This window comes from Falco cherrug, chromosome 2 (assembly GCF_023634085.1).
Source record: "Falco cherrug isolate bFalChe1 chromosome 2, bFalChe1.pri, whole genome shotgun sequence".
NCBI classification, from domain to species: domain Eukaryota; kingdom Metazoa; phylum Chordata; class Aves; order Falconiformes; family Falconidae; genus Falco; species Falco cherrug.
The window spans coordinates 32,282,810-32,301,705 of NC_073698.1; the positions used below are offsets into that span (position 1 = coordinate 32,282,810).

The 18,896-nt window shown below is 37.3% G+C and overlaps 1 protein-coding gene across 1 annotated transcript in view; it reads right to left on the reverse strand.

Moving 5' to 3' along the window:
• The window catches only part of COG3 (component of oligomeric golgi complex 3), a 33,061-nt gene that overhangs the window by 2,309 nt on the left and 11,856 nt on the right, over positions 1 to 18,896 (reverse strand). Inside the window, exons 12-22 of the mRNA XM_055701587.1 lie at positions 17,610 to 17,749; positions 16,201 to 16,361; positions 13,662 to 13,767; positions 11,535 to 11,659; positions 9,811 to 9,900; positions 7,810 to 7,930; positions 5,373 to 5,461; positions 5,139 to 5,273; positions 3,858 to 3,933; positions 2,054 to 2,181; positions 1,055 to 1,153 (exon numbers count right to left, since the gene is read on the reverse strand). Of these exons, the coding sequence (XP_055557562.1) occupies positions 1,055 to 1,153; positions 2,054 to 2,181; positions 3,858 to 3,933; positions 5,139 to 5,273; positions 5,373 to 5,461; positions 7,810 to 7,930; positions 9,811 to 9,900; positions 11,535 to 11,659; positions 13,662 to 13,767; positions 16,201 to 16,361; positions 17,610 to 17,749 (1,270 nt within the window). The remainder of the gene's footprint in view (positions 1 to 1,054; positions 1,154 to 2,053; positions 2,182 to 3,857; positions 3,934 to 5,138; positions 5,274 to 5,372; positions 5,462 to 7,809; positions 7,931 to 9,810; positions 9,901 to 11,534; positions 11,660 to 13,661; positions 13,768 to 16,200; positions 16,362 to 17,609; positions 17,750 to 18,896) is intronic.

Genomic DNA, 18,896 nt, shown 5'->3' on the forward strand with positions numbered 1-18,896 from the left:
TAAAACACAATTGTTGACCATGCCGACTAGTCGTTTCAGCAGTCACAACCTACTGTGTCAAAGTGTCTAGTATGACTTCATGCGTTGTCAAGGAATTACGAATAATACATATACTGGCAAAAAGTGTTAATGTTCATCTTAGATATTTGAACCACACTGAGGATCCTTCACAATACTTGTTTCACATAGATTACGATACGGTTTCCCATACACTTCTGTTTGTAGGACATTTGATCCTACAGATTAATAGATAATTAGAGGAAGCCATCTCCTCTAGCACAACCCCACCTCCTTCCAGTGCACCACTCCCACTCTGTGCTCCAGGACAGTTACCACACATCCCTGTAGCCACATTCACTGCAGGCCACGTCCTCTAATCTAAACTAGATTATCTGTTTAAACATTGGCATCCTGGAATAATCACAATTCTATCCACATTCCCTGAACCACTAAGGGTAAAGTGAGATTTTTAAAAACCTATTTAGTTTCTGTCAAAGCATCCTAATACAGAGAATTCTTAATCCAAATCATCTCAGAGACTAAAGACCTTATCATGCAGGGTTACATTACCATAAACATCTGCACATTTTCCCAATGCAATTTACTTCAAATGAACCCTTGTGATTCTTTCTCATGCTTCCTAAATGTAAAAGTTGCTGCTTTTTGCATTTGTCAAAAGCAAGACTGCCTTCAAACACAGAGGCCTTTTTAAAGCATATTCACTAGCTTTGATAGCTCTCCGTAAAGGCAATGCCCAGAAATGGCAAGATTCTGCCATGATGTTGTACAACTCAATCCCCAGCAATGTCAATCACCACCTTCAGTTTAAAAAAAATCTATTGGATATTCATAAAAAGAAACAAAAAAAAACCCCTTTTAGCTGAGAGCCTAGAGTTCGGATAAAGCCCTGGGTTTAATCATCCAGGATTAAGGGGTACAGTAAATAAACAAAGATTCTGAACACTAAAAATACTAAAAATGAAAAAAATTAATGTTTAAAAAAGGCCAGTTACATGAAAGAGTAACTGATAAAACAGGGAGCTTCCATATATACCTGTTCCACTGAAGGACAAGCTATGATCTGGAGATCTTCTTCATTAAATTCTTCCTTTAACAAAGCATGGAGTTTCTGAAACATTTGCTGAATGTTATTCTTTTAAAGGAAAGAAGAAAAAACTCAGTATAAAAAAACCACAACACCCATCTCAAACACAAACCAGAATAAGCACAGTGTACATGGAATAGCTACTGAAGTGACCAGATAGGGAGAAGCACTTGAGCTTTAAGAGCTTTTGTTCTAAAACAAGCCCCTAAAACAGCCACAAGGGATGCACATTGGCTGTGAGATGAAAACTCGGCTAAGATACGCTAAGGTGAACCACTGAGTCCTATGGACTTAGCCTGGAAGCTTAAAACTGAAGCTTTGCTCTTTCTGGTGGGCTTGCAGTGGGTCTCCCATTAAAGCTGCATCATTCTCTCTGCCTCCAGTGCTTCTGCCCATGTGTAACTGACCAAGCTGTACTAGTTTGGGCTAGGACAGAGTTAATTTTCTTTATAGTAGCTCATATGGTGTTAAGGAAGACATGCAGAATGAACAGAACCAGTTACTTTCCCTGTAACGTGTATGTTATGTAGGCTGAGTATAATGGAGGGCAGGACAGCTGTTTTGTTTTGGGTTTTAAAGCTAAACGTAGCATTATAAAACATCACTAGACTGGGTTTTGGTTTGGTTTTACTTTATTTTGTGCGTCTTTACAACAGGCTTCTCAGATCAGGGACACCACAGTGACTGTTATAGTTTGTTCACTATTACATACACATGGTATGCGTCATGTTTACTGGCTGGACTGGTAGCTTAGAGTAACTCTACAGACACGTGTATGTATTTGTGTCTGTACAGATACACATACATTTATATAGATATGTTATACATATAACCATATACACACAGAAATATAAGGCGAACAATCCACAAAATGTGTTTAAAGTCTTTAACTAAATGAAGGCCCAACACTACAGAAAAACATGCTGAAGTACACCTAGCAATACTCACCCTAACTGGCTTAAACAAAATTAATTCCGTATCTTTATTGGACAAGTATAACGACATGCTTCGTAACGTTGATGGCAGCTTTGTTTTTATTGTCTTGTAAGTGGAAGAGACCAGATCATTGATCTTTGCTGAAAGTAAAAGAAAATATGCTTAACAGGCTAAAATGTCATTCTGCTAGTTGAAGTCTACACTCTAGAGTATCACCTCCACTTTACTGGGGCTGATCATAACCACAGGTTTGAGTGAAAGGGCAAGAGGGGATGACCGGTCTGTGCAGCATCATACAACCACAGCACGCCAGACAAGGCTTTTCTTTTGGGACCTACCCATGACATTAGCCTCTCTTTCCCTACAGGAAATGCATCCAACCCATTTCTGCAAGCTGCCACATCCTCCTGAGGTTCCTGAAGTCACCGCCTTCCAAGAGCAACAATGTTCTAAATAGCCTCCCCCCTAGAAAACTTGTCTGGAAAAGAAACTGCTGGGAAATAAACAGTGCTAGTGAAGAGAAGAGCCTGTCACAAATTCTCCTTACTGACCACAGGCCACGTCTGTAAGAATAAAGGCTGTGCAGCCATCTGGATTTTCAATCAACCAAACGGGAATCCTCTCTCAGACCAGACCTTCTTTCTTTATTGCTCGGTATTTTAATGATATTACAAAATCTTTGCTTAAAGGGCAGGGGAAAAGTACATTTTGTAGCTTTAAAGTATCAAAGTTAATATACTGTATTTATTTTTTTCCCCTCAGTTTTTACTGTGTCTAAATCTTCTCCCTACTCCTGCTTCCCAGGCAAATGACTCCAAGAAACAGCAGAAGCTCTGCTTAGATCTGCCTCTACACACATAATTATCTCCAAACAAACATTAAAAACACTGCCGAAGAAGCAGGAGATGTTAAGTAGAAGCTCAAGTTAGCCCTTGAGAGTGTCTGACCCATGGAGCAGCACTGAATTATGAATGAACGAGGCTAGCTTTGCATTTTAAGGACATGATGCAACAGAAGGTTCCAATGTATGGATTGGAATAAACAGATTTCTCAGTGTCACCCAAAAGCACAACTTTGTAATGTGAAGAGCAAAACAACCCAGGAACGTCTAAACTACTCAAATGTTCCTAGGAAGCATCCACATTTTAATTCTTAAGAAGAAGAAAACGAAGCTAGATTCAATTTTTTGCATAGTGGCAGGAAAACTGAAAATAAAGCAGGTACCAAATGTACAGACAATAAAAGCTTCAATGCAGATTCTTTTTTTGCTACAAAAGCAAAAGCTTTATCTTAAATGTAATCAAATAATTCCTTAAGCACATTCTGTATGCAGTTGCAGAAATGCTGTTTTCATGCAAGAACAATCACAGCCTGAGAAATACTCAAGTCATTCATCTACTGCACCAATTAAATACATATTCTGAAGTTTGTCAGGTTTTGATTTAGAGGCATCTTAAGACATTTAAACTAGCACAGAGGTAAAAATGGAAGCCAGGATTTTCAAGAAAAAGGCAGACAGTTCTTAGGTACTTAGAATTTTTCAAAATCAATCACAGTCTCACAGTCCAAATTAATCTGACCAGCTTTTCAGACTCCTATGCTTTAGAAGTCAGGTACAGAGACAAATGACATTCTGAAATACCTGAGCCCCATATAACGCAGCTTCTATTGGTCTACCAAAAATGGTGAATGGAAAGGTTTTCTTTCTCCATTTGATGAAAAGTTTTTAGAAGAAGTCTCAAAGTAATAAACTATCAAAGCTTTATCAGCCTACAAGCACCTCAGGAGTAACATGAATATAAAACAAGGCAAATACCTGGTTGCGCCCACGGTTGCTGCGAAAGGCTGTATTTGGGACCTCCTTGAGTAGCCATTGTTTTTAAAGCAGCTACCTAAAGTAAGTACAACCAATAAATTAGTTTCTTTCAGTTGAACTCACAACAAAGTGACCAAGCCACAATTGCGCAAGTCTGTTAGATACTGCAGTGTATGGAATCTCCCCGGCTCTCTCCGTTCCAAGCCCTGACTTAACACCACACAGGGGAAGCAGCCTGACAGAAGTGCAATTTAAAATTACAACCAAGATTATTTCTTGAAAATAAAATTTAAAACAGGATTAAATTTACAAAGATGTTTAGGCACCTAAGGACACAAAACCTCAAAAGAGGTTTATACTTAAGCAGGTTAGTCAAACTCCCCAGATTCCCAATGAATCACTGGGATCACCTGGACAACCTGTCAACCTCACCAGTTACCCACCTATATTTTAGGCATGCCACTGGCTCCTCACCCCAGTCTGACAGGCATTGGTAAATTTAATACTGTAATCTTCTAAATTCTCAAAAAAAAGCAGCTGGGATATTTGGATATTTATGATGTCCATGGAATGCTGTAGCCCCACTTTGAGATGTGAGGCCACATTTTCCATAAATAAGGATCCACATCACACACTTCATTTTCCAGAAGTAACAGATCTTGCTGTGTGGTCTTCTCAAGATGCTTAAAAATCCTGAGCTCTACAGCAGGTTGTCGAAAGAAGTACATTGTAACAATCTATCCCCTAGAATGCCCAGTCTTTCTGACCAACTTCTATCAGGAATTTCTGTCACGAACAGGACTTGGGAGGTAAGTCCTGCTCAGCAAGCACCTCACTGGTGTAAAACATGCTGAGAACAGAAAAATTTAACACACTTCACAGCCATAGTCTAAGATGTCCCTCAAAAACACACAGGACCCAAGATTATTTTTGAAGGCTTACTCATTCAGTCAAAGTAGGCATTTTTGCGCAAACAGAAAAGCTTTTGCCAACTTTCACAGACCTGTTTCAAGTCAATGAAACGTTAAAGCTTCTTGATCAAAATGTATTAAGGGTTGTTTTTACAAATGAACTACACCATGTTCCTTTAATCCATTAATCTCAAAAATGCCCGGAAAATTGTTGTTGGAACTTAAAGGGAATCATGACCTTATAATGGGAAATGCCACCGTCTTCAGTAAATCAGACAGAACTAGCAGCTTCTCCTATACCCAATTTAAATACTAATTCCCTTGTCCTACTGGTATTTCAGTTAGGTTAATGAACATAACATGTTTGTACCTTTGTCATGAACTCCTCCAGCTGTTCTATAAACTGTTTGGTTTGCTGCTGAATAAACTGCTCACAAGCTGATTTCAGATGACGATCTACATCTTTCTTAGAGTCGATATAATGTTCTCTGATTTCTGGAGTACCCTTGAACAGAAGACAATAATTCTCTCCTTTTTATTTGCCAGAGATCACCACCTGCCTGAATGATCCAATTTTTCTTAATGCAATAACACTCCATATTACCTCCAGTAAGAACTGTATCAAGGCGTTGTTGCTGTTTAGTCTAAAAAATCTTGAAACTGTCTTAGGGTTCAGGATTTTAAATGCTGCATCTGTGAATCATAAAGTCACTCACATTGTAAGTCAATGGCATTCAGCTCCAGGAATTAAAAACTTCAATCACTCATTTACACACAAAGAATGGCCTAGCATGATTAGGACTATAACATTAATATCTCCACTACCACTAGGTGTGGATGCACAAGTGCACAGGCACAGAAACACACAGAACTTGATCCACTACTTTTCAATTGTACCTATGGCAAACCTGAATCTAACAGTTGTACAGTCTAAACAGACATATACATTACATGAACCTAACAAATGACTGATACTAGCTGTAGTGCCATCAGCACGCAAATTGTGCGAGCTCTTTTCCTTTTGTAACTGTAGCTAGAAGTGAAAGACTTTTACATAAGCTATGTAGTTAAGCATTTATAAACCTTATGCAGAATTTGGACCATGTTGCCTGGGAAAACCAAGTACAGCTGCATGAAATAACTTAGAACTGGCACTCTTTTCCTCAGTGCTTCATTATTTTAGTTAGGACTAAACAACAAAACATCAAGGTTGAAATACACTCATGTTTATGGTCTCTACAGAAGTCCCAAGAAAGAAAAGCACCAATGTCTGTAATTAGCACAAGATACTGAAATTATTCCTATAGTGTTAACAGGATGTTGTCAACTTGAAATCTAGTCAAACTGGGAAAAAGAAAATTATCAGTACAGTTTCAGTATGGCTTATTGCCCTAACGCCATTCATTTATCATCCCACACAAACATCTGTGCTTTTTTTTTTTTTTTTTAATTTCAAAAGCAGTTCTGCACCCCTCTTGCTGTATAAAACAATGGGAGGGAAACCAGACATGAGTTAAAAGTGCTGTCAAAGGCATCAAACAGAGGGAATACTAGATACCTAGGCATGTAGGTTTTGCACTGAACTAAGAATCTGCACTCCTAGGCAGTTAAAAAGAGACTGCAAAGATAGATTAATTATGTTCCCTGCATTATTTCAGAAACTTCACTGACTCCAAAAAGAGCCTAAATTCTTGATTAGAACCCTATAATCTAGTCAGTGTGACTCCCCACTGTTTACTTCAGTTAAATGAACCTTAGCATTATATTACTACAAAAAAAAATTTGGGTGGAAGCATGACTTTTACATTAAGCAGTGTCCCTTTGTCTATAAATGCCAAATTAAATCTTAAATCTATATGCAGAAATCTTGGCTAGAAAACAGTAACACTCCTATTAGCCACATTATTTTTCTTCTACAACTCATCCTGAATACAAAAGCCCTACTGGCCTATGCTACACTACATTAAGAATTAAGCACAATGTCCATCTTTCCAACACCATCGCCACCACCCAATATAAAGAAAGAGTTTTCCATTACTTACCACTACCATGTGAAAAGCACTGGCTGGCACAAAAATTTATTCAATTAAATGAAAATGGAGAACAAACTTGTGTGTCAGCCAGGACAAGACACCAAAAGGATGTATTTGCCCTTTAACCTCCAGTCAACTAGAAACTACTCAACAGGTAGGAGGTTTCATCGATGTTCAAATGCAATAGGTGAAATGGTTAGTGTAAGATTTGCTTGCTTCAGAGTTAAAACAGCAGCATATTAGATGGCAGAAAAGCAAAGTTATTTTTTCAGCTTTCTCTTCTAGAATGGAAGAAAAGAAACTTGACATGCTTCCAATTATTTTTCCCATTATCTTTATAAACCTGACAAGTGCATGACAGTTCAGTTTTGTATTGAGAGGGGTTTTTTTTCCTGCATTTTACAAAGGAACCACAGTAAATTTCAAAAATCATGACCATGGCCACTACCCTCTGCTCTCCCTTCCTATAACAGACATGGTTGCTACATGAAACTGTTCAACGATACTTTCTTGAACTTGCAGCATAAGAAATCCTTTCCAAAACAAAAGCTCACAGGAAGGCCTAGGAAATCTTCACTAGTTCTAGGCAAGTCAACTATGTATTGTTAAATTCACCTGCTAAACAGCAGTAACAAAAAATATTCTTTTAAAGGGTCAGAAAAGAGGAAAGACATCTCTGTGCAATAGAAATAGAGATTACTTAGCTGTTCTTAAAAAGGACTGGATAACTAAATTAGGTCAGCAGTAAAAAGCAGTCAAATGCATTTCATACAAAAATAAAGAACATGTTAGATACTCTTGAATTACCCTAAATCAGAGAATGGTTTGGGTTGTTTTTGTTGGGTTTTTTTTTGTTTTTTTTTTTTTTTCAGAAAAGCTTAAGAACAAAGCAAGAGATTAGAACAAGCGTACAGGTCATTGCAGGTGAACATAAAATAAACCCAGTTTTGCTGGCTCATTGAGGGAGGACAATCCCATCCCATTCTGTAGCCAGCAACTGTTTAGTACCTCTAGTTTTCTTAAGGTCCAGGGAAATTTCCTTAATGGTGAAATCAGTGTGGAAAGGAGCAATTTGTTCACGAAGAATCAAAAGGTGTTTTATTAAGAAAAGCTGTCCATCAACCTGGGTCTACGGCACAACAAGAAAAACAACATGCATTACATGTTAAACAAATGCCAACAATTACATGAAGAGCAAAATTTCAACACCTTCACTTTTATTAGTTACAGCCTATAACAAAACTAATAGTAGAATCTTCCTAACAAGCTTTTTCCACTAGTCTGCAGTGCCACTAACTACACTCTGGGATCAACAAATCCCACTTCTGTACTGTTGCTAACATACCACTCTACAGAAGCAGACTTTATTCACTTTTCTTAGAAGAATTAGATTTCACAGCCATATTACTAAATGTCCCCATTAAGTACAGGTATCCGTTATTTGAAAGATACAAACCTATTCTTCACAAGAGCCAGAAATTATTTCATGTAATTCATATAATTTATAGTTGAAAAACATGACATTCTAAATTTTTTTAATCATTACGATGATTAAAAAAAAGCCAGACAGTTAACATTTCCATAATAACTTTGATTAACCATGCTATTGTGCAAAAGTCTTATGAAGCATTTTTCTCACGTCATTAAACACAAAGCTTAGTTAATTTCTAAACAGTACAGCAAAGATACAAAGAATAAAACAAGGCCAAGTTCACACTGTTGAGTATCAGTTTTGCACTGCTTGTTATTTTAGCTGTGTGCTTTATACTGCATGCTGCTTTTAATCTTTGAAGTTCATGGCTCATTGAGGTAAATGGAGGAAGACTCAAGAATTCATATTTGATTTTGCAAGCTGGAAGAAAACTTTCCTTGATATAATATTAAATAAAACAGTAAAGAAGAAATTAGATTTAAATCTGAAGTTTCAACAAATAGAAGTGTTTACTAAAAAATGTGGTGGAAGGGTTTCTTGAGATTTTATAGTTTTTATTCTTACATGCGCTATTTCACCAGATAAATTAACTTGCATCAAGAACAAAGCGGTCCAGATCCTAGTCCTGGGCCAACCTATCTAGGGTTCACTGCATGATGAGTTTCATTCTCTGCAATACTTTAAGTCGATGGTGATCTGGGATGTACAGTGCTCAAACGGGTAATTAACTGTAGAACTCTGAATCAATTCCATATGAAACAGTTATCTGCTCAAGCTAGAAGGAAACTGTTTGAATTTCTTTTTAAAGTTACTACATTTAACAGATATTTTTCAAAGGATACTCAAAAGAAATACTTCAAAACAGCTCTTTATTTCTAATGGCAATTAAAACTTTTTTCATTACTAAATATTTATTGCTTATACAAATCCAACAATTTTCAGCCTACTAAGGTTTGGGTTTTTTTTTAATTAACTTCCTGACTGTTAGGAATTAGCAAATTACTACCATATTTATATTAAAGGAACTGTGAGAGGAAAAAAGGTTTACTCCAACTACTGAAAGTAACATTTAAAGTTAAAATTATGTGATGAAACTGTCTTGAATGCTGAGCAACACATCAGATCAAGCTTTCTGTTAACAGACAGTTCTGAATGGAGAATACTTAACAAATCTTCCCAGTGAATTTAATATTGAGAAAGATTTTTGAAAATGCAAACAATGAAGGCAGAGAAAAAAAGGAAGAGTAACAGGCAGTGAAAACAAATACAGGGAGCAGAGATTTATAGCAGAAATTTTTATTTAGGTATCACTTGATTGAATTCACATGAGCCAGAGCAGCCTGTAAACATGATTGCTATGATTTGCATTCCACCTTTTCAGACAGGCTAGCATGTGAATCATTATCTTTGCTTTACAATGCATTAACCATAAGTAAAAGCTGGCCAATCCATCAGGTCTCTGGGGGCAGAGCAACATGCTTTCACTGAGATTTCAACAGAATTCTGAACCACTACTTCACGGCTTTAGATATACACGGGTGGAAAAAAGAGATCATACCCAAAGCACAGATGCTGACCTTGTTTTTGCTGATAGAATCAGCAGCTCCCAGCAGCGAGTGGATACAGGCAGATAAGGCCTCCTGCGATAATCCCTGAAACACTGCCCTCTGCGGGGAAGAGGAAATCAGACCAGAAAAAGGTGTTAGCAAAGCTTAAGCAGAATGTAAGAGCTGTATCTTGTGAAGGATGTGCTTACCAGCACATAAAGCTCTAGATTACTTAGCTACAAGCATGTCACCTAAATGCAGTAAGACAGGATGGAGCGTTCATATATAAAAGCTTGCTACAGCACTTAGACTGGATACAGGGATACTCAAGCACGCCCTGTTCACCCTCCGGCTCGGAATTTGCAGCTGGGTAGTGCCACGGTCAGTGACACCTAATGCATTCACAGCTAACGGCATGAACGATGTTTTTACTGGGTAACCTGACTAGACACTTTACGTGTCAGGGTAACTATCTGTGTGCACAATTTATACTTGCTATAGACGTGAGATCATTCAAGTGAGCTTAACCTCAAGCAAACTCAAAATTACCTCACCATTTGCACCAGGTTGGTAAACAAACATGACAGCTGCCATGGCCCAGGTGACACAGAGTAACTCATTAAGCTGCAGCAACTAGATCATATGGCTGAGCTAGCTGTAGGAACATAGCTCGCCTCCACCAGCACTCCAGCTTAGTACGTCACAGCCCTGACTGCCCCAAGACCTGCCAATGCCACTTCATTCAATGTCTTCTCCTATATGCAGGGTGCAGGCACCACATACCAGGCCTGCTAGAATCTCTCAGTGGGGAAATAAATAAATAACACTGTGCAGACACTATAAATGAGCCTTGCAAACAATGCAAAAACAACCTCATCTCCAAAGGTCTAGCTGGAAACAAGGGCAAATACTCATTTATCTTTAATGAGATTGATATATTAAGCAATAAAGTATTAATATTTCCCAGCTTCTTTTTAAGCAAATAGCATCTTGGTAGCAGTTTCACATAACACTTATCAAAGATATTTTTAAATGCATTAAATGTATCTAACAAAGATACAACATGTACAGAAAAGCAAAACACGCATTTTGTTTCTCAGAGACTTACTAGCATTTTATGCTATTAGGTTACAGACATAAATCTGTCACCTACTAGGGCGAGTCTCAAAATACCTGTGAAGTAAACATTGCTTTTGTTTCTTTTAGACATGAAGATTCCTGCTTTCTTAAACTATGGAAATGTCTGCTCCATTTTGGAAAGTGCAAAGATGTGTCATAAAAAAATTTTGAGAACATTTCTAAAATGTAGTAACATCACTATTTTTAAGACCAGAAATATCACCTTGTCTGATCTCCTGCAAAGCACATAGCAAGAAACACATTCACCCAGGAATTTCAACAGTAAGATCGTTCTCTATAATCAACCCAAAACCTTCTATTCTTTCTCGTCCTGTTCACTCCTCAACTTTGGAGCAGTGTCTTGAGCATCAGACACTGAACTATTACTGTAATAGCAAAAGCAACAGATGTACAAACTACTGACTTTTTTCTAATTCTAAAAATACAAAATTGTCTTGGAAATTATGACCTAAATTTGTCAGTTCACTTGTTTTACACAAAGATAGCAGCAAAAAGACTAAGCAATAGCAGAGGTCAGTAATTGTCCAATCCTAATTTACATTAAAATATTTAGATATGGTGCTACACACTTCATAATTTCACCTAAAAAATTAGATAAAGAAATTTTTGCATACATCTATACATCTATACAGTTTGGAGAGACACACTAGGGTCCTTCTGACAGTAGGATACCACATTCCATGCAGATCTGCTGGTGAAATCGTGGTCTGGTGCCTGGGATTAAGGGATTCTGCTGAACCTGTTTAAAAATAAAATACAGACATGAAAAACTTGCCCATCTGTCCTTTCAAGTGAAGTAGACTGCAATATTGACTACACTTTATACTGACTTCACAGTAATAAGACATATTTTATTGCACCCAAACAGGTTAGGGTTGGGTTTGGTTTTTTTCATTCTGAGCAGGTCTTGACTAGATTTCTGATGTGTATAGAGCACATAGCTCTGACAGACATGAATCCATTTTCAGGGATGGCCTAGCTCAACCGTTTTATAATGAGTTAGCTTTACAGGCATGTCTCCAATGAGAGACACACACACAGATACCCCTAACCAAGCTCAACAGATGAAATGCTCAATTACTGAAAAAAAGCATAGGAGAAAAAAATAGTTAGTGATCATGGCACTACAGGAGATGCTCAGAAGAGGCAAAAAAAAAAAGGGAGGGGGGAACCCCATTCCATCAGTTTTACTTCTTCATGCTTTCCCTTCTGCTGAGGATAATCCTAAATGGATGAAACAGTTGCAGAAAGTGTAGGGTTTAAACGTCATGTTAATAACGACAGAAATAATGGCAAAACCAATTTTGTCATGAGGGGGTTGTAAACATAAAAAAGCGTCGCTCCTGGGTAACTTTTGTAAGAATTCCGTACGCTTGGAATGGTTTTTCCAACACCCGACAGACAGAAGTCTTGCATTCTTTTCATTCTGTCCTTCAACCCTGGAAAACAGCTGAGTCAATAGCATCAGAACTCTGATTGCAATTAGCAAACATTTAAAAACGTAAAATTTTTAAAGTTTTACCTAGTGATGGAGTAAGTACTTGTGAAGTGTTCATGTGATCAGTGCAGGAGTTGTCCAAAACAATTCAATAATTTATTTCTACCTTTTGCAACAACAAATATATTGTCACAGTAATTAGAAGGCCTGTAAGACCTTAGTTGTCAGTTTGAGATTTCTAGGCTATTTATTAGTCAATTCAGCTACTTCTGCAGGCACTGAAATTGGAGCACAGCACCTTTGAAGGGCAAATAATCCCAATTATCTCAGACACTTATCTTCAAATTACACCATACAGGTTCCTTCCACCTCCTGAATGCAGGTGGTGTTTACAGGACTTGCAAATGTCACACACCTGGCTTGAAGCAAGATGAACTCCACTCTCAACAGGATTTGAGGAGTCCAGCTAGAAACAGCCAGAAACACCTTTGCAGACCTTGCAAGCCAAAAGGAAGAAGCTACCAGGTAATCAAATATAAGAAATAGTGACAAGGAGCCGAGAAAGGTGGCTGGGAAAAATAACACTGTACGATTCTGAGCAATGGTATAATAAAGTGAGAAATTCTTCATGGATGTTAGACAAAAATTTGAAGGGTTGTAACACTCAAATGATTAGCATCGAAAGAGCCATATTTCATGCAATTTGCTTCCAGTTAACTGCAATTTACAGGCACATGGATCATATATTAAAAGAAGTCATGGACTATATTCTGAATTATTGTAAACAGCTAAAATGACTAACTGGTTTCAGTAAATGAAAATGCAAATGCATTTAAAGGAAAAAGTCACCTTTCCAGGTGAAGGCACACACAAAGACACTACCTAGATGCTCCAAGCATTCTTTTAAGACACACCAAACCACCCTTCTCATCTTAGCACAGCTAAGAAACAGAAGCATCCTTAAATATACATCTTGATGGTAGGGCTACTTCGTAGTAGAGAATACAGAACCTGTTTTATACAAAATACAATAGATGCTGCAAGTTACAGAAGCAGCTGCTTCACAGAATGGGTTCTACTGGCAGCACAAAGAATTGCCACCAAAAGGACAAGATTAAGTTGTTTCTCATTCCAAAATAAAGTTAAGAACCCTGAGACAAAGTTCACCTCTCAAAATATCTTATGAATTTCTCTACGAAAATAACCCTTTAAGATACATGCAACCATCAATGATGGTTCAAGTTAACGCTCACTTTCCCTGAATTTCATGCATTAATTTGACAACACAAGATATATTTCATACCAGATTTAACTAAGCTGCATGACTCAGGATCTTCTAGCCGGACATCTGAAAATGAAGCTTCAGATGGCAACTTCTTCTGTTCCTCTTTTAAACTCTGTGCAATTTGCTGCAGAGGAAGATATACCACAAAGATTTAAATTTTTTTTTGCCTTTAAATTAAGGAGCATTACGCTTCTTTGATTACGATAGAGAAAAGCATACTAAATTGCAAAGAGAGTCAGCTACACTCAGCTCCCAGTGTTCCAAAGACATTAAAAGAAAAAGACAGATGCTTCCAAAACAGTAGCAGAAACATTTCAGTATCAATTTAAGATTCACAAATACCACACAGATCTATGTAAGGCACTTTCCTTCCATTTCACCTGTTTTTACTGATCTCTAAATAATAACCTGTGAAGCCGCCTGGAAAGAGAAGCTCAAAATAAGGGAACCCAATCCAACACTCACTTGGATTTCATACAGATAATTTCTGTGATGGCTTTATTCTTATACATGATATGTGCAGATGTCCCCAAAGTACTCTCCAGCTTAATCCCTGCAGGAGTTCAACAGAAAACTTTCCCCTAACATTACTGAATACTTCCACACTTCAACCTTTTTCGTTACTTGGTCTGCTTCAAAGCAACAAGAAGCAGCAAGAGTGGGCAAAGAACCGCATTAATATTTGAGCAGAACAGCACAAGAAATATTTCTGCCCTGTGCTTTTAACATTTTAATAATTCATTTACTCAGACAGAAGGCCTCTCTAAATAGCAAGGTTTTGAGGATTAAAAGCAATCAAGTAGCAAAATGAGTCTCAAATGAGGCAAAAAACTGGAGTCTTATGAGGACATATGAAAAGCAGTGTAACTTCTCAATTTGGAATGAACTGTAAAATGCACTCTCCTCTTCCTAACTGAATGGCAGTAGAAGCCTAGTTAGAAAATAAGGCCTTATATAAACTAAGTAACTGCATTGCTTCCTACAGAAGCTATAGCTAACATTAAAAAGTTCTCACAGTAATCTTTTTATCGAGTTTATTCACACAATTTTAGCAAAGAAACTCAAACCAAACAAGCCTGCACTCCTAACAGTTATACTAGTAAAACTTCTGATCAGTAGTTGTTCTGAATGGAGATCACATTTAGCTACATTTTGCGTGGTGGGCTTCTCAATTACTCTTTTTGTATTTTCCTCAAAAGCCTATTAGGCCTTAAACTTGCAGTATAAAAGGCAAGTGTTCTACAAACTCACTAGCTTCAGGATTTGTAGCTGCTTTCCCAAAAACTTTTGAATGTACCTTATAATCACCAAAGCATAAACTGAAACATGAACTGTAGCATAATAAAAGCTCTAGACATGTATAAAGACACAGCAGCAAGTGTTCAGTATTAAGAAGTTTCCCACAGTGTTTTTCTGTTTACAGACAAGAATTGAACAGAACAAGATACAGTTATAAGATGTTAATTTCTTCCAGCCCACAGCAAAATTGTGGATAGCTAGCTAGCTATAAAGCTTCTGCATTTTGTGTAAGTAATGCTCTGATTCTGAAGTCAAGCAATAGCTCATCTATGATGATAGATTTGCAACTGGCCAGCTGCAAATAAATCCTACAATTTTCTAAACACAATCAGTTATTGTGGTAGATAGATGGAAAGCCGAATTGAACAGTAAAATCTGGATCTTGCCAGCCCATGTTGGAATTGCCATTCTTAGTCAATCATTTGACAGCTTGGGCCTCTCATTATAAAGTGAATGGCAGTAATTATTTGGGGGGGATCTTTATCAGGCTTAATCCCTTCCATGCAATGCTACCTTTCAGTTGCATATCAAATTGTTTGTTGCATATCAAATGCAGTTTGCCCTAGTGAAAAACTAATTTCAAGTCTTTCATCGGCCACTTTCTTATTTCTGTGAATAGTTTCATTGTGAAATCTTTCATCGATATAGTATTAACCGTTTAAAGTAAGTAGAATTAGTTTGATTCCTTTCAAGAGGAACATTGACTTAAAAGGCTTGGAATAACTACAAAAGTAGCTAATACTGAGAAGAATCTGAAAAGACTAATGGAAACCACTGCTGACATGTTAAATTACCTAGAGGTATAAGCAAGTCTGCCCTCACAGTCTGAACATAGCGTACACATGTGTCCCAAGCACTAGTTGACCAGTAATTCTGAAAACAAACTTGCAGCTAACTGTGCCTATTATAAAGCTTCTCTTCAGCTCCAGCTCAGCTAGAAAATACACCGGGTAATACCTAGTGTTTATGAAAGTAAGTAAAAATTTACTGTTATGCAAGAAAATTTAGATGCTTCTAAGTTTAGGTAAAACTAACTCTGAGAACTATCACCCTAAAATGGGTTTGACATAACGTGTTCTCTGACATATAGTTTAGGGTCATAATTTAATCAACAGGTGCCAATTTGATAGCGCCACTAATACTAAATACACCTAAGAACTGCAAAACTCTATTTGCAAAACACTATACTGCACAATTGTATATACTGCATATAAAAAGAAAACCAAATCAAGGACAACAAAAATAGCAGATGCTTTACCTCCATCATTTCCAACTTGTCAGGATATGCAAGATCACCCGGGGCAGGCTTGTAGCCTGTGATATCAGTTTGAATGTAAATATGTGTCCTATAGACAAGACGCTCTTGTACATCTTCTAACATCTGCTTGACACCAGCTGCAAATGCACCCAGTTGTTCAGCTAAAAAGGTAAACAAAAGCACAGATTTGTTCATTTAATTACAAAACAAGCTTATAGACACAAAAGTTTGAAGCATCACATGTTGAATCATCACAAAACTGGCTTGCTGCAGATGAAGTCAGCTATTTTTGGAACAGCGGCACGCAGACAAATTTGTGACAAGCAAGGAATTACTGAACTCCATACTGCAGTTGCTTCAGCTCCCCAAATTTCCATTAGACTGTGAAAATACGATCTCACACTGGTAACATCAGATGGCATGACAGAATTAAGCACTCTAATTATCTGAGACCTGGGCGTGTCAAGTGGTATTTCTGGACACCAAACCAACATGCTTTGGTTCTATCACAGCCAAAGCCTGCAGTGTGACTGTCAGGAGTTGACAAGCTTGCTCATCTACCTACCTACCAGAACAGAAGATCCAAAGCTGCTCACATGCAACTTAAAAACTATTGGACCAGCCTGAGTTTAAGTAGTAGAAAGTCACTTCCTAAGACTAACCAAAAGATTATGTCACTAATTTTTTCCTCATTCTCAACAGCATTGCAATTCTACTTCCAGGAAAATGAGCAATTCTTCAGGATATTCGCACAGCTTCAGAGATGTGTTATATACCAGCTACAAAGTACGATTTCTGTTTATCACTCAGTGCAAGGTTAAGACTGTGAAATGATTCCATTATGCATTGGTCGCACTAAGGAAAAGAGAGAACATTTTTTTTCTGATAGCCAACTCCCTTCTATGAGACTGTGAGCTCTGAAACCTTCCAAAACTCAAAAACTGCCAAAAATCCTCTCCTGAAATTACAGTTTCCAGTCTGGGAAAAACTGTCAAGGAGAATGAAAAAAATCAAGTTTGCATTGCTTTATCATCATGTATGCAGAGCTCTACACAAATGATGCATTAGCAGAGCCAAGCAAAGCAATGAATTCATCTGAAGTTCAAATCAACCCTGGTGCATGTATATGTACTGGGGGGATTGCTTGCTGGCAATTGTAGAATCTAGAGAAAATAGGACTCCATAACATCAGTATATTAATTTAAATGAAGATATACACATACCCATAAATACAAACCTTTCTATTATAAATGAAAAAAACATAATTTATTTAAAAAATAACCTTACCTCATCTGTGACATGTTTAAGACACATTAGAAAAAATCTTGGAATTTTTTTGCCTATACAATTTAATAATTTTATCAGTTAAGATGACAGTTAAAAACAATCAAGTTCCATCTACGAATTACCATTGTTCTGTACATGGTCTTCAAGCATCTCATTTTTGAGAATCCCGCAGAGTTCGGAAAGTGTCTCTAAGTGAATGACATGGATGATCATTGGCCTCAGGACATCATACAGTGAAAGACATAACTTCTCCAAGAGTTCACTATAAGGAAAAAATAAAACAAAGCAAAGCACTTTCAGGACCCTGCAATACCAAAATAAAATTTTACCACAAATGCAAATTATTTTATGGCAAAAAATTTTAAGACCAGGGTGAGAAAACAATGCAGCACAGTATCATTGAAGACTTAAGAAAGGATTTAAGAAATGTTTATAACATGAACCCCTGGTTTCCTACAAAGCCTTTTAAAAGATGTAGGATACCAAATGCTTAGAATGGTGGTATGGTTTTTAATTAATTTTAAAATAACAACAACAAAAAAAACAACCAAGAAAACAACAACTCAGTCTGTCACAAAGGGAAGACACTGCATACTGGTTACCTGGCTTTTATGTAAAGAAACGCTCCTGCTGAGCTCAGAATCATACTCCCAGTTTCCCTTTGAGAAAAGGCTCTTCTGATTCCAAGTACTCAATAGCTTATTAGAATCAGACAGACACAGGAGAAGCCTGGTAACCTTTTCTGTAACAACTTCTGGCGCTGCAGGGCACACTTTCCAATCTAACACAGTATCAATGCAATATGAAACACCACCAGATACCCCACTGTATTTTTTCCTTCCTGTTCAAAGTGATGCATATCTTTGTTAAGACACTACCAGCATTCATTCCAGACATATCTGCCATTCATAGTGCTCCCTTCACTGATCACAGATTAGCCAATAAAGCTGTTGTCAGTAACTGAAAATTACAGTAACTCCCCAGTTAGACTTAGAAATAATAACACTAAGAACATGTATTTACAGCATGGTGCAGTTGTTGAGTTTATTGCACTATATATGTATTTTTTTTCTGATTCATGAAGAATATCTGACCATAGAACAACAGTTCCTTTCCAAGTGTGGACAAAAAATGCTCAGAGAAGAAACATTTTGAATCTGCCTCTTCTGTTGTATTCTATAGCTTTACAAGCAACTTGATAAAACAGTAACTCTCCATGTTAAAAGCAGAAACAAAGGAGAAACTTTCAACAGCCTTATTATTAAATACAACAGTCAACCTCAGATCTCTACTCTTGCCTAGATTTTTGGTAAACTCTTTTATCTGTACAGAGACACAGCTATTATGTCTTCAGAGACTCTCATCACTTCAGAAAAAAATGAGGCTATTCATCAAGTAACTAAGAAAAA